The 12708-nt window shown below is 53.7% G+C and overlaps 2 protein-coding genes across 3 annotated transcripts; one reads left to right on the top strand and one right to left on the bottom strand.

Annotated features, from left to right (window-relative positions):
- Window positions 1-530: 530 nt before the first annotated feature.
- On the top strand, window positions 531-8700 carry Cyba (cytochrome b-245, alpha polypeptide). Of its 2 annotated transcripts, NM_007806.3 has the most exons (6): window positions 531-661; window positions 5747-5816; window positions 6168-6242; window positions 6452-6535; window positions 7204-7285; window positions 8384-8700. In NM_007806.3, the coding sequence occupies exons 1-6, from the start codon at window positions 604-606 to the stop codon at window positions 8591-8593; spliced, it is 579 nt and encodes a 192-aa protein (NP_031832.2). In that variant the 5' UTR covers window positions 531-603; the 3' UTR covers window positions 8594-8700. The 2 variants fall into 2 exon arrangements, with proteins under 2 accessions (NP_031832.2, NP_001288213.1); NM_001301284.1 differs by lacking the exon at window positions 6452-6535.
- A 1131-nt stretch (window positions 8701-9831) lies between these two features.
- Il17c (interleukin 17C) lies at window positions 9832-11451 on the bottom strand. The gene is made up of 2 exons (NM_145834.4): window positions 11066-11451; window positions 9832-10164 (listed from the first exon to the last, which is right to left on the bottom strand). The coding sequence occupies exons 1-2, from the start codon at window positions 11350-11352 to the stop codon at window positions 9903-9905; spliced, it is 549 nt and encodes a 182-aa protein (NP_665833.4). The 5' UTR covers window positions 11353-11451; the 3' UTR covers window positions 9832-9902.
- Between the last annotated feature and the right edge of the window lie 1257 nt (window positions 11452-12708).

Here is a 12708-nt window from a genome sequence, read left to right as displayed (position 1 = left end):
TGAAGTGGGTCCTGCCAGGAACACTTCCCACTGCCCACAAGCCAGCCCCGTGAGAGTCTCCTGCCACCTTGTGACCACCCTAAGTCATACCCCAGCATACATGCAACAGCTGCTGGAGCTGGTCTAGGCCAGAGGAAAGAGACAACAGAACAACGGTGTTCCGGTGTTCTGTCCCCTGCTTTCTGGGTTTTCCCAGCCTTGCACACTATGGTCCCCTACCCCCACCCCGTAGTCACGTGACCCAGGACACACACCTGCCCCAGCTCACAGTGGGTCGGAAGTAACCTCATCTCCTTTTAGGGAGCAGCCTTTATCTGATAACTAGAGGAGCAGGTGGATGAAGTGACTTACGCCTCTGGCCCTGGGGGGGTACGGTCACAAGTCACAAGCAGTCACAAGTGGCCCTGGTACTTTCCAGCTGGAGAGAGAGGTCGATGGGGAGACTGTCCCACCCACCAAGGCTCAAAGGGAAGGTGCAGAGGAGGCCTCTGGGGCACAGCCCGACAGGGCGGGGCCTGAGCAGGGGGCGGGCCGATCAGTGAGGACTTGCGAAGTGGGCTGCAGAGTTGGACCGGGCTGCTGCGTGTGCGCAGGGTCCTCGTCATGGGGCAGATCGAGTGGGCCATGTGGGCCAACGAACAGGCGCTGGCGTCTGGCCTGAGTGAGTGAGGTGGGCTGCGGGTGGAGGGGTTGCTCAGGACCCGTGGGGCACCGCGGGGGAAGCAGGGCTCGGGCTGGTTCTGCGGACCTCAAAGCGCGGATCCTCGGAGAGACCTACCGGGGCCTCCGGGCACAGGACGGGCGGTGGCCGCTGCAGGCCGTGCTCGGCCGCCTGTTCTAGAGGCGACCCCGCCCTGCACCCTGTTGGGTCCGCGCTGGGACCTCAGAGGAGGAAGTTGCTTACAGCTGGGGAAGAGACATTCACTCGGTGGTTTCCCGCCTGGTTAGGAAAACCCCCGGAAGACCCTCTTCTGCGCACAGCCCACTTGGCCAGGAGTTGGGACTCTGGCCTTGAGGTCACTCGGGCTCCGGCTTCTCCCCGAGGGGCCTGGGATAGGAGCTAAGCTCATCCTAGAGGAGCAATCGGCTCCATCCCACAAGCGAAGTGTGCGCAGAAACTATTTCACAAGAGTCTGGACACCCCTCAGAGTGATCTTAGCCCTGATGGCCTGCCGAGTTAAGATGCAGGACACTAGTCTTTAGTCAGGTTGACACTGGCCGTGGCTTGAACAGTTCAGCTTGTCTGGGAGGTTTGCCAAGGGGCAGTGGGACCCCTGGGCTTCACTGTACCAGGAAAGGAACCTAATAGACCAGACCATGAGCAGCAGGCCTGAGACTAGAAACTGCAGACATGCCTCAAAGCCGAAGGGAGCCAGAAAAGACCTGCCAGGGCAGGGAGGATGGCCCAGACCCCCCTCCACTCACCCGGGAATAGCGCATCGAAGAGGTGATAGAGAAATCTCCCCCAGCCCACGCTGGAAGCTCCCGTGGAAGGCCTTGCAACCCCAACCTTTTGAAAATGGCGCCCCTCCCCCACCTGCAGTCTCCCTTCTTACCCTTCCCAGCCTCCTGCCAGTAGTGGTTTGTCCTGTGACCACTATGGACGGTTTCAAAAGTTACCTCCAGGAAGTGGGGGTGCCAGACACACCTAAGGGTGGGAAGACCTGGCGAGCGCTGTCCATGCAGTGTCTCCTGTCCTCGTGTGTGCTAAGGTCTCTATGTACTGCCTCAGCTAATTGTTCAGGGTGTTCAGGCTGACACAAGTCTCCTGTGCTGAGGAGTCACAGGCTGTGGCCACTTACTTTCTCCACCGAGTGTGACTTCCGCTAACTTTTCTTTTTACGGGAAAGCACAACTGTCCTGGGAAGGTTCTGAACTGTCTAGGTCCAATCAACAGGGATGTACTTTGTTTCCTTTTGTTTTTTTAACATTTGATTTTTTTCAGATTGTGTGTGTGTCTGGCCATGTGTGTAAGTGCGGGGGCGCTTGCAGACAAAGGCTAGAAGAGGGTATTGGAACCCATGGAGCTGGTGTTACATACGGGTGGCTCTGAACTGCCTGATGCGGGTGCTGAGAACCCCACTCAGGTCCCTTGGAGAGCAACCCTCGCTACTAATCCCTGAGCCATCTCTCCAGCCCCCTATTTTGTTTTTTTCTAAATCACAGAAAATTCCATCTGTTCTGGCCCCATTACCTGGCTCCATCTCAAGACGAAAGCCCGTTCCTGACCCCCCTGCTTGTCTCCTGGGCTCTTCCTGCCTTCCTTGCTAGGTTGCTCCTTCTCTGTCTCTGAGTTTCCTGAATGTGCACGGGGAGGGGGGCGGGGGGGGGGGGCTTTTTGTACAATTGGCTGGGGTCACAGCTGATGCCTCCTTTTCAGTCTTGACTCAGATGCCACCTGCTGAGACATCAACCTCAGATAGTGGGCTTCCCTGGGATTGAACCCTCTGTTACAGTGTATCACTTCAGCAAGCCAGGGGCTTGAGAATCAGTCCTTGGGTCTCCCTGTTGGGTAAAGAATGACCCCTCCCACTCATGGTGGTCAGTGTAGCAGAAGCTCACAGTGAGGACATGAGTCCCTAAGGACTATGGGTAGCAGGCCGAGTGAATGTGTGACAAAGTACCCTTCCCTCCTGCAGAGTGCACCCTTAAAGCTGACCAGCAAAACAGGAAGGTTAATATGTAGCCGAGCTTCAAGCCCAGCATAGCAAAACACCAATACTATTTAAAGAGTGGGAGAGGGACCTGGAGTCTGGGGATGTCCAGAACAGCATGGAAGCTTTTCCTGAGGCTGCTCCAGGGTCTTCGTACTGAAGAAGGCAGGAGTCAGCACCCTAGCAAGATTGTCATAGAGCATCAGTCCCTCCAGCTGCCAAGAGCTGTTGCTGCCAGGGATCCCAAACAGCCAAAGCCTGAGACCTGGGCCTGAGGAGGGTGTAGGGGTGAGGCTGCCTCCACCCACAGATGCAGAAACTAGAGACCTCAAGTAGGCCTATGGGTGGCTGTGGGATTAACACCCTATTGGCATGAGGTCACACTCACCGTTTGAGGAAGTGAACCCTGTGAGGAGTCGGCACCCACTGGGCAGGGGGGCTGGTCCCACTGGAAAGAGGGACCCGTGTTCTTGAATGTCAAAGGAGATAAATGGCCACCTGGATCTGAGAAAGGGAATTTTGTAGACACACACACCGATCAGCTCTTGATGGTAGTGGGTACACTGCGAATGTATCACCTTGAAGAAGGAAACAGAAGGAAGCCAAGAGGAACCACACAGACGTGGAGCTTTCTACACAGAAGTTGTGTCACACGTTGTACAAGAAGGGCGAGCATGTGAGACGCTGAGTTCCCCAGTGTGGGGGAGGGCTTGGAGGCTTCGCAAGCACTGCCCAGAGATGAGGAGACTTTAGGCTGAAGAGAAAAAGAAGTCTTTTTTTTTTCCAGAACGAATGGAAACAAATCCCTCCTTGGATCCACGAAAGTGAAATTAGACAAAGAGAGAAAAAGTCATGGGTTACTACCAGGCTAGAGTTCCCAGACCTATCGTGGATGCCAGGAGACGGTGCAGTGATAATCGGATATTGAGAAAAGAATACATCTCCGCTGGCAAGATCCTGCTGTGTTTCAGCTACCGAGCCTCTGTGCAGTGGTGGCTAGCGGATGTTGCCGTAGCGAGAGGGAAACTGAATCCAGAGATGAGCTGATGGTCGAGAGAGAGGACAGAAACTGCCAGATGAGAAACAAGTTAGGGAGCAAAAGCAAAGCGGAGCTTCCTAGGGCCCACCCACAGCCGCGAGGAATCTTGCGATAAGTAGCCTTAAAGATCTGGGAGAATTAATTTTCAAATGTGAGGACAGGAAAGAGAACTTGACTCTGCGTGTTTCTGTTTGAAAAGTAGCAATGATACCTCACTGTACCTTTGAAAATCCTTGCTAAAACATATATATATATTTTTTTTTTTTTACTAAAATCTTTATTGAGTAAAACTTAATTTTTTTTTATTGTTTGAAACAGGGTGTGGGCCTGAAATCTGTGATCCTTCTGTCTTAGCCTCAAGGGTGCTGGGATTCCATACATGGCCACACCTAGCTGAAAAACAATACTTTGGACGAGTGGCCGGAGCTCTTAAACATTGACCTATCGCTCCAGCTCTTCTATCTTTTTAAAATTTACTTATTTTATATATAGGAGTACACTATAGCTGTCTTCAGACACAGCAGAAGAGGAAATCAGATCTCATAACAGATGTTTGTGAGCCACCATGTGGTTGCTGGGAATTGAACTCAGGACCTCTTCCAGAGCAGTCAGTGCTCTTAACCTCTGAGCCATCTCTCCAACACCTCTCTGGTTCTTTTGTAACCAAAATCTTCAGATGTTTCTTACACTTGGTGTGTCACGAATCTCCCTAAAACTACAACACGGTCTCCTAGTTTTTATTTGCTTACCTGTTTGTTTTGAGACAGGGTTTCAGGCTGGTCTCAGATTCACTAAGTTGCAGAAGATGACTCTGAATTCCTGGCCCTCCCACAGTCATCCCCTGAGTACTAGGATTCTAGGGACTTAAATGTATCCCAGCCACTCCTGGAGCATACTGTGTAAGCGAGGCTGGCCTTGGACTCACGGTCTTCCTGCCTCCCCCTTCCAAGTGCTGAGATTACATGCAAGTACCATGTCCAGCCTATGCAGCCCTGGGGGTTGCACTGAGGACTTTGTGCGTGCTAGGCAAGCCCCCCACCAACCCAGCCATGTCTCCAGCCTTTGCTTGTTTGTTCGTTTGAGGCACAATCACGCTGGGCGGTGGTGGCGCACGCCTTTAATCCCAGCACTTGGGAGGCAGCGGCAGGCAGATTACTGAATTCGAGGCCAGCCTGGTCTACAGAGTGAATTCCAGGACAGCCAGGGCTACACAGAGAAACCCTGTCTCGAAAAACCAACTAAAACAGAAGAAGAGGAGGAGGAGGGTGGTCCATGCCTGCAACACAAACACATGGGGCGAGGAGTTCCAGACCAGCCGGTAGCAACAACACCAGAGTGAGCCCCTGATTATTTACAGAGCACCTCACTTCAACTTCATGTGAGCTAAAGACATAGATACAAGAACTTCCTGAAATGAAGGAGGTTGCCCGTTGTGTGGTTCCGGGGTGGGGATGGGTGTGGGGACCCAAGCATAACGCTCGTGTAATTCTACTGTAACGAAGTCTTGGGCGGGCTGTCTGAGACATTAGTGGGGGTGAGGGTAGCATAGTACTGCAGGAAAGCTCCCCTCTCCCTCCTCCTCCCCTCCCCCTGTCCCTCCTCCCCCCAACAGGGTTTCTCTGTAGCCCTGGCTGTCCTGGAAGTCCCTCTGTAGACCAGGCTGGCCTTGGTCTCACAGACATCTGCCTGCCTCTGTCTCCTGAGTATTGGGATTGAAGGTATAATGCCACCAGCGCCCAGCTATACCCTCCCAACCCCTACCCCGGGACAGGGATGGAACCCAGAAATGTGCTACTTACAAAAGGACCAAGAGGTAACAGCATAGCTGAAAAGAGTTAACGTTCCAACCAGGGTGTAGCACTGGACAGCTATGGTGGAGTTCAGCTTGCTGCGGCTACCTCCCTGAGTGTCCTCTCTGTCCCTGAACCCCTTGCTGCACAGTGCTCTGCTCCAGTAGGCAGAGAATTGGAGATGGTCCCAAGCCCGGGGCAAGCTCAAGCTGGCTCACACCTGCAGCAGATGGCACATCCTAACCACCTCTCTCCATCCTTAGTTCTCATCACTGGGGGCATCGTGGCTACTGCTGGACGTTTCACACAGTGGTATTTCGGCGCCTACTCTATGTATCCTTCTACTGGGGACCAGGAAGGTGGGGTGATGGGAGTGCTCTCAGCATGAGCACATCAGTTCACGGAGTGCTACACATAGACTGACCACAGCCTCCAGAGACAGGACCAGCTCCGTCTGCAGCTTTAGAGGCCAAGGCCCAGGGCTGGATGCCCCCTTGCCAAAGGCCACAGACGGGGTTCAGGCAAATGTGGAGCTGAGGCCGAAGGTCCCAAGGCTTGGACTGGCGTCCATTGCCCCTCTGTCCCACCCTGCTGCACAGTAGACTCCTAGGCCAGGGCCTGAGAACAGAAGAGGCAGAGGGCAGCAGCCTAGGCCTAGCATGGCTTTCCTTAACCTCACCGCAGCGCTGCAGGTGTGCTCATCTGTCTGCTGGAGTATCCCCGGGGAAAGAGGAAAAAGGGGTCCACCATGGAGCGATGGTAAGTCATTCCTACCCGAGAGGCCTGGGGACCTGCCCCATGCAGCCCACTCGTCCAGAGCTCCCAGCCCAAGGCCTGCCCAGCTGCCAGGCTCATGTGCCCAGGAGGAAAAGGACCCATAACCCTGGAAGGGGACAGATAAGGAGTGACAAGGGCTTCTAGGTGTGGTCGGTGCTGACCCTCTGACGTTTTGTCTTCCCGCTGTCTAGTGGACAGAAGTACCTGACCTCTGTGGTGAAGCTTTTCGGGCCCCTCACCAGGAATTACTACGTCCGGGCTGCCCTCCACTTCCTGTGAGTCCCTCTGTCCATCCCCAGGGTAACAGAAGACTAGAAGGAGACACCCCATGGGTCTATAGCTTGGACAGGAAGGTATCGCCCAGCCAGCCAAGCCTCTTCTTCATTGAAGTTTATCCAGATAGAAAAGCTCAGCTTTGGGGCTGGAGAGATTGCTCAGCAGTTAGGAGCACTGACTGCTCTGGAAGAGGTCCTGAGTTCAATTCCCAGCAACCACATGGGCTCACAACCATCTGTAATAGAATCAGATACCCTCTCTTCTGGTGTGTCTGCAGACAGCTACACTGTACTCATATAAAACAAACAAATAAATCTTAGAAAAAGAAAAAGAAAAGCTTTTAGAGAGGCCCCAAACCTGCAGTGCACACCAAGCTTAGCACCTGAGCCACAGGTGCTGTACTGGGCTTGTTACACCTGCAGTTTGGGGACACACCCATATGGCCACGCTCCAGCTCGGGCCTTTTCCCCAGCAAGATGTCTGTGGCTTGAATCAAAGGACACATCGTCACAAAGAGGAGCTTCTACAAACCCCAAGCTGGACCTGATGAGAGCTAGCCTCTGCCCATCCCCCGTCCAGGGCCCCGGGGAGGGAATCTCCCTCTGCGACTGTGTGACCAGATGCCCACTGACTGCTATCTGTTTGCTTCCTCCTGTCATGCCTCAAGGTTGTCGGTGCCTGCAGGCTTCCTCCTGGCCACCATCCTGGGGACCGTCTGCTTGGCCATTGCCAGTGTGATCTATCTGCTGGTAAGTGGCTGCCCTCAATGGTCTGCCTCCCTCCCGCACCCACCCTCATGATCTTGGTGCCCGTGGCTCTCGGAGCAGCTTTCTCGCTCCCATTGGCTGTGTCGAATGCTCCTCTGCTGTATCCTGGGCACTTCCCTGATGAAGCTGTACTGTGGCTCGGAGAAGCAGCGTGGTTGGTCCAGGTCATACCTCCAAGCCTCCGTGTGGGCCCATGTCTCATCCAAGCCTGCCTGAGTTTGGGTGGTGTTAGGTGGACTTCCCAGGAGCTCATGACACAGAAGCATCTATTTTATTTATTCTTATTTTTATTTTGAGAAGAAGAGCAGGGTCTCATGTAGCCCAGACTAGCCTCAAACTTGCTCTGTAGTTGAAGATGGCTTTGAACTCCTGATCTTCCTGGTCCTCCGGCTTCTGTCTCCTGATGCTGGGATGACAGATATGTGCTGCTTCAGCTGGCCTAGTTTGTGTTCATTACAAGCCTTCTCTGTTCTAAGGTCATACAGATATCTCGCTGTGTCCTCTTCTGCCAGCTCCATTCTTACCATCTGGATAAAATATTCTGGTTTGTTGGTTAGAAGGCGTAGCCACAGGTGTGTGCTCACAGGTGTGTGCTCACAGGTGTGTGCTCACAGGTGTGTGCTGTGCTGCAGACTTTCTATCTCTCGAGCATTGTGGGATATGAAATCGATCTGTCAATTGATTCATTCTGGCTTTTTGAGACAGGGTTTCTCTGTGTAGCTTTGGCTGTCTTAGAACTCACCCTGTAGACCAGGCTGGCCTCGGACTCAGAGATCCACCTGCCTCTGCCTCCCGAGTGCTGGGATTAAAGGCGGGTGCCACCACTATTCAGCATTTTTTTTTAAAAGAATTGTTTATTTATTTTACGTATATAAGTACACTATTCCTGTCTTCAGACACACCAGAAAAGGCCATCAGATCCCATTACAAATGGTTGTGGTTTGCCATGTGGTTTCTGGGTATTGAATTCAGGACTTCTGGGAGAGCAGCAATCAGTGCCTCCAGCCCCAACCCATGTCCACTGGAGTCCCTAGGGACAGTAAGCAGCTTCAACCATAACATAGCCCCCCTCTGCCCCAGGCAGCCATCCGAGGTGAGCAGTGGACTCCCATTGAGCCTAAACCCAAGGAGCGGCCACAGGTTGGAGGCACCATCAAGCAACCACCTACCAACCCCCCACCCCGGCCACCCGCAGAGGTCCGAAAGAAGCCGAGTGAGGGTGAAGAGGAGGCAGCCTCAGCTGGAGGACCCCAGGTTAACCCAATGCCAGTGACAGATGAGGTCGTGTGACCTTCAGTGGCTGTCTACAGCTCCTGCTTGAGTTTCTGTGGAGTTGTCCCCCCCCCCCCAGGGTGGTGTTGCTCACTGTAATAAACATGATTAATAGCTGGTACGGACAAGAAATTCTCCATATGAGGCTGGGGGAGGGACTGTGGTCAGCAATGGATGGAACACACTCCCTGACCTGTTTGGTGACCCGAAGGCCAGTCATGGAAGGCCTCGTGACTGCCCGGTGGACCCTGGGTGGGCTCATGTTTACAAGTGAGACCCTGAGCCTAGTCCAAATCTGGTTCTTCCAAAAGCCACTGGCACCCAGTCCCCTCCACCCAGTGGAGCCAGAGTACAGGGTGCTACCCTGGTGGCTCCTGGCTCTGAGTGGGAGTTTAAGTCTCCAGTTTGGCTTTACAGCCCTGGGTCCCCATTGGGGAGAAGGCAGGTCCATGCTGGAAAGGTCTGTTGTGGCAGAGACTGTCTTGATGCAGGGGGTCATTCGTGGGGATTAGCCTCAGGCAGAGATGGTGTTGTCTGAACGGTCAAAGTAACAACAAACTGGGGGGGGGGGCACGATGTGGCTTTGAGGGACTGCCTGGGACTTCAGCTGCCTCCCATAGAAAGGTAGAGACCCAGGCCTGATGGCTCTGCCGAGCCCACGTGTTCAAGTCCCGCCCTACCACAGCAGGACCCACTCAACCTTAGGAAAGGAGTTTGGGGCTTTAGTTACCCTCTGAGCACCCACTCGGTGGACGGGGCCAGGAGGGAAGAAAAACGGACTGGTAGGGGTAAATGAAGGAGACACTGAACCGTGTCAGTTTAATAACAGTTAAAATAAATAGTTGTTGAAAAACAGATACTGAAGGGTTTCATCAGACAGAAGCCAGGGCTCTGTGGTGACACAGACCCAGCCTCCCATCTCCTTCCGGGTCACTGTTGCTAGAGATTCAAGGAGAGGAAGCCAGTTCCTTCGGGCCCATCCCACCATCTGGCTTCCCTGAAGCTCATTGTGTAGACCAGGCTGTCTGACGACCTGTGGCAACCTTCCAGCCTCTGCCGAGTGCTTAGGATTCCTGGTGTGCTTTATACCACGCCCAGCTTTCCCTTTGGTGACAGGGCTAGCTAAGTGGTCCTTCCAGATGTGGCCTGGATCAGGGCAGTGGTTATGGGTCACAAGGCAAAGGCTGGGCATAGCTTCTGCTTCTCTTGAGTCAATAAATAATAAATAAATACACATAAATAGAAGGTGTCCTCCTCTGTGGAGGTGCCTGGAATGTCTGTCCTGGAAGGATTGTGATGCGCCACAGTGGGGCCACGACAGAAGTCATCACTGTGTAGACCTGGGAAGAACGCAGGTGCAGCCGACAGGCACGCGGATGAACTCGGTGTGGAAGGCGAAGGATCCTGGTGTAGGGTCCGCCGTGCCGTCTCGGGAGCAGGGCTGTCGCCGTAGTACCAGCAGGCTCTGCAGCAGCTGCACCGAGTTCAGGGCAGCTGTCTCACGGCCTGTCTTGGCGTTGATGCATCCACGACACAAGCATTCTGCCACCGCCAGCTTCTGTGGGTAGCGGTTCTCATCTGTGTCGATGCTGTGGGGAGGGAACCATAAGAATGTGCACTCCGGCTCTACCCAGAGCCACTCTGAGCTTCCACAAGCAGCTCGGAGCTCGGTGGGCTGGGCATCCCTCTTCCCTCCATTTTTTTTTTTTTTTTTAATGTGGATGCGGGGGATTTGAACTCAAGTCTTCATGCTTGCCAACTAAATGCTCTTATGCAGTGAGCCATCTCCTCAACCCTCCCACTCCGCTTCCCTCCTTGGAGCTCTATTGTCCTGGGACTGCGCCCCGCTTGCTCTAAAATTTGTAGTCTGAGAATGTGAATGCTACAGACAAAATGGTGCAGGCACTGAGCGGGCTGGCATTCTGTTAATGCTTGATAAGTGATGTTACCTGCATTCCTCCATGGTCTCTGAGAACATAGAGACAGGGGCTTTAGTGAGGGCTCTGGTCTCACTTAGCTCAAGCCTCAGCTGCTTCTTCTTCTTTTTAATTAGCTGAGTCTCTCTCTCTCTCTCTCTCTCTCTCTCTCTCTCTCTCTCTCTCTCTCTTTCTCTCTCTCTCTCTCCTTCCTCCCTTCTCGCCTCACTCGCTCCGGCCCAAAGATTGATTGATTGATTGATTGATTGATTGATTATATGTAAATACACTGTAGCTGTCCTCAGACACACCAGAAGAGGGCATCAGATCCCATTACAGATGGTTGTGAGTCACCATGTGGTTGCTGGGATTTGAACTCAGGACCTCTTCCAGAGCAGTCAGTGCTCTTAACCGCTGAGCCATCTCTCTAGCCCCGCAAGCCCCAGCTTCTTAGGGGAACATGTTTTTAGAGGTTGGGGCGAGTGTGCACCCTGAACAGACAGTGATCTAGGGCTCCGGGGTGGAAATAAAGCTCTCCCCATGCCCCCACCGATGGGGACCCCATCACCCTCACCGATATCTCCATGGTGAGATGGAGCGCTCGTGAGTGTCAGCTTCCAGCACCTCCTCCGGCCGCAGCACGGGGCACTGTGTTCCAGCTAGAGGTCCTTCATGCTGTCTCCTGTGGCCCGTGGCCTCCAAACTGGCCACCAGGGCCACAGGGAGGGCCTGCTCCCACCTGGCACTTCGAGTTAGCAGGTGTGGAGGAGCCTGGCCGTGAGATAATTCCTCAGCAGAGTAGCACCGCAGGGTCCTATGGCTTCGGGGTTTCCCCCAGGACGGGGGATCTTGGTGGGTCATCCCAGTAGGCAACCAGCCTAGAAGCAGGAGACTCTGTGGAGCAAGGCAGGTGCATGGTTAGGGGAAGCCCAGAGAACACCCATTTCCTCCCAAGGTTGCCTGTTCTCAGTGAAAAGATGGGGTTTAGATTTCCCTTTGTAGGTGGGCAAATAGGCTTAGCCTAAAGGCATCCCAAAGGCCCTGCCATCCACCCCTCTGGGATAGGCTGTCATCATGAGGCTGGGAAAGGCACCAGGCTCACCATCACAGTGACGGTGACGGTGGCCATGGCAGCAGACACGGAGCAGCCTCACACCTGGCGACGGTCCCAGTGCTGTAACAGGTGAAGCCTGGCTGTGTGCTTTATACCTGGGGCCACACCTGGGGAAAATCCAGCTCTGCTTCCTCCTCTGGGTCTGTCCCTTTGCATCACAGAGTTATCCAGCTAGGTCCTGAGAACAGCCCGGGCCCTGCCCTGGCCACACCTACCCCGCCCGTCGTCACAGATACTTCGGAGCCCCTGCAAGGCAACCTTTCTACCCAAAGATCCGACCCAGTGGAATGCCCAGGAGAGCACAGGGCCCTGCCTGGCAGGACACTCTGGAACCAGGAACTAGGGCTTTCAGCCAAGCAGTTCTCAGCAGCTCACCGCTTTGATTTGTGTCAGTTCGGCTGTTTGAACTCAGGGACTCTGGGGCTGGCACTGGGGGACTTACGTGCTACATCCTGCCTGACATGAGTCTGTAAGGTTCCAGGCCCTGGACCAGTGGATGGACTTGGAGGTTGTGCTTCCTGCCTAAAGTCACCATGCACCACCACCCTGTGCAGGCAGGAGAGATGGAAGCTAGGGAATGCCCCTAGGTTTGATATGGGACCCTACAAGTTTATAATAATAATAATAAGCCTTTTGTGTGAGCTAGGTATGTTGGCACTTGCCTTTAATCTGAGCACTCAGGAGGCAGAGGCAGGCAGATCTTTGTGAGTTTGAGGCCAGCCTGGTCTACCGAGTGAGTTCCTGGACAACCAGGGCTACATAGAGAAACCCTGTCTCAATAAATAACAACAAGTAAACAAGCAATAACAAACAAAACAAACAAACAATAAACCACCCCAAAAAACAAACCACGTGGATGAGTGTTTTGTCTGCACGTATGTGTCTGGTACCCACGGAGGCCAGGAGTGGACCCTTTGATCTCCTGGAACTGGAATCATGGCTGTAAGAACACCCAGTGCTTTTAACCTCTGAATCCTCTCTCCAGACCCTCTCCAACAGGTTTGTTTGTTTGTTTATTTATTTATTTTTTCCGAGACAGGGTTTCTCTGTGTAGCCCTGGCTGTCCTGGAACTCACTTTGTAGAACAGGCTGGCCTCAAACTC

The sequence above is a fragment of the Mus musculus genome, chromosome 8, assembly GCF_000001635.26.
Source record: "Mus musculus strain C57BL/6J chromosome 8, GRCm38.p6 C57BL/6J".
Lineage (NCBI taxonomy): Eukaryota > Metazoa > Chordata > Mammalia > Rodentia > Muridae > Mus > Mus musculus.
This window is presented reverse-complemented; position numbering and strand designations above follow the sequence as displayed.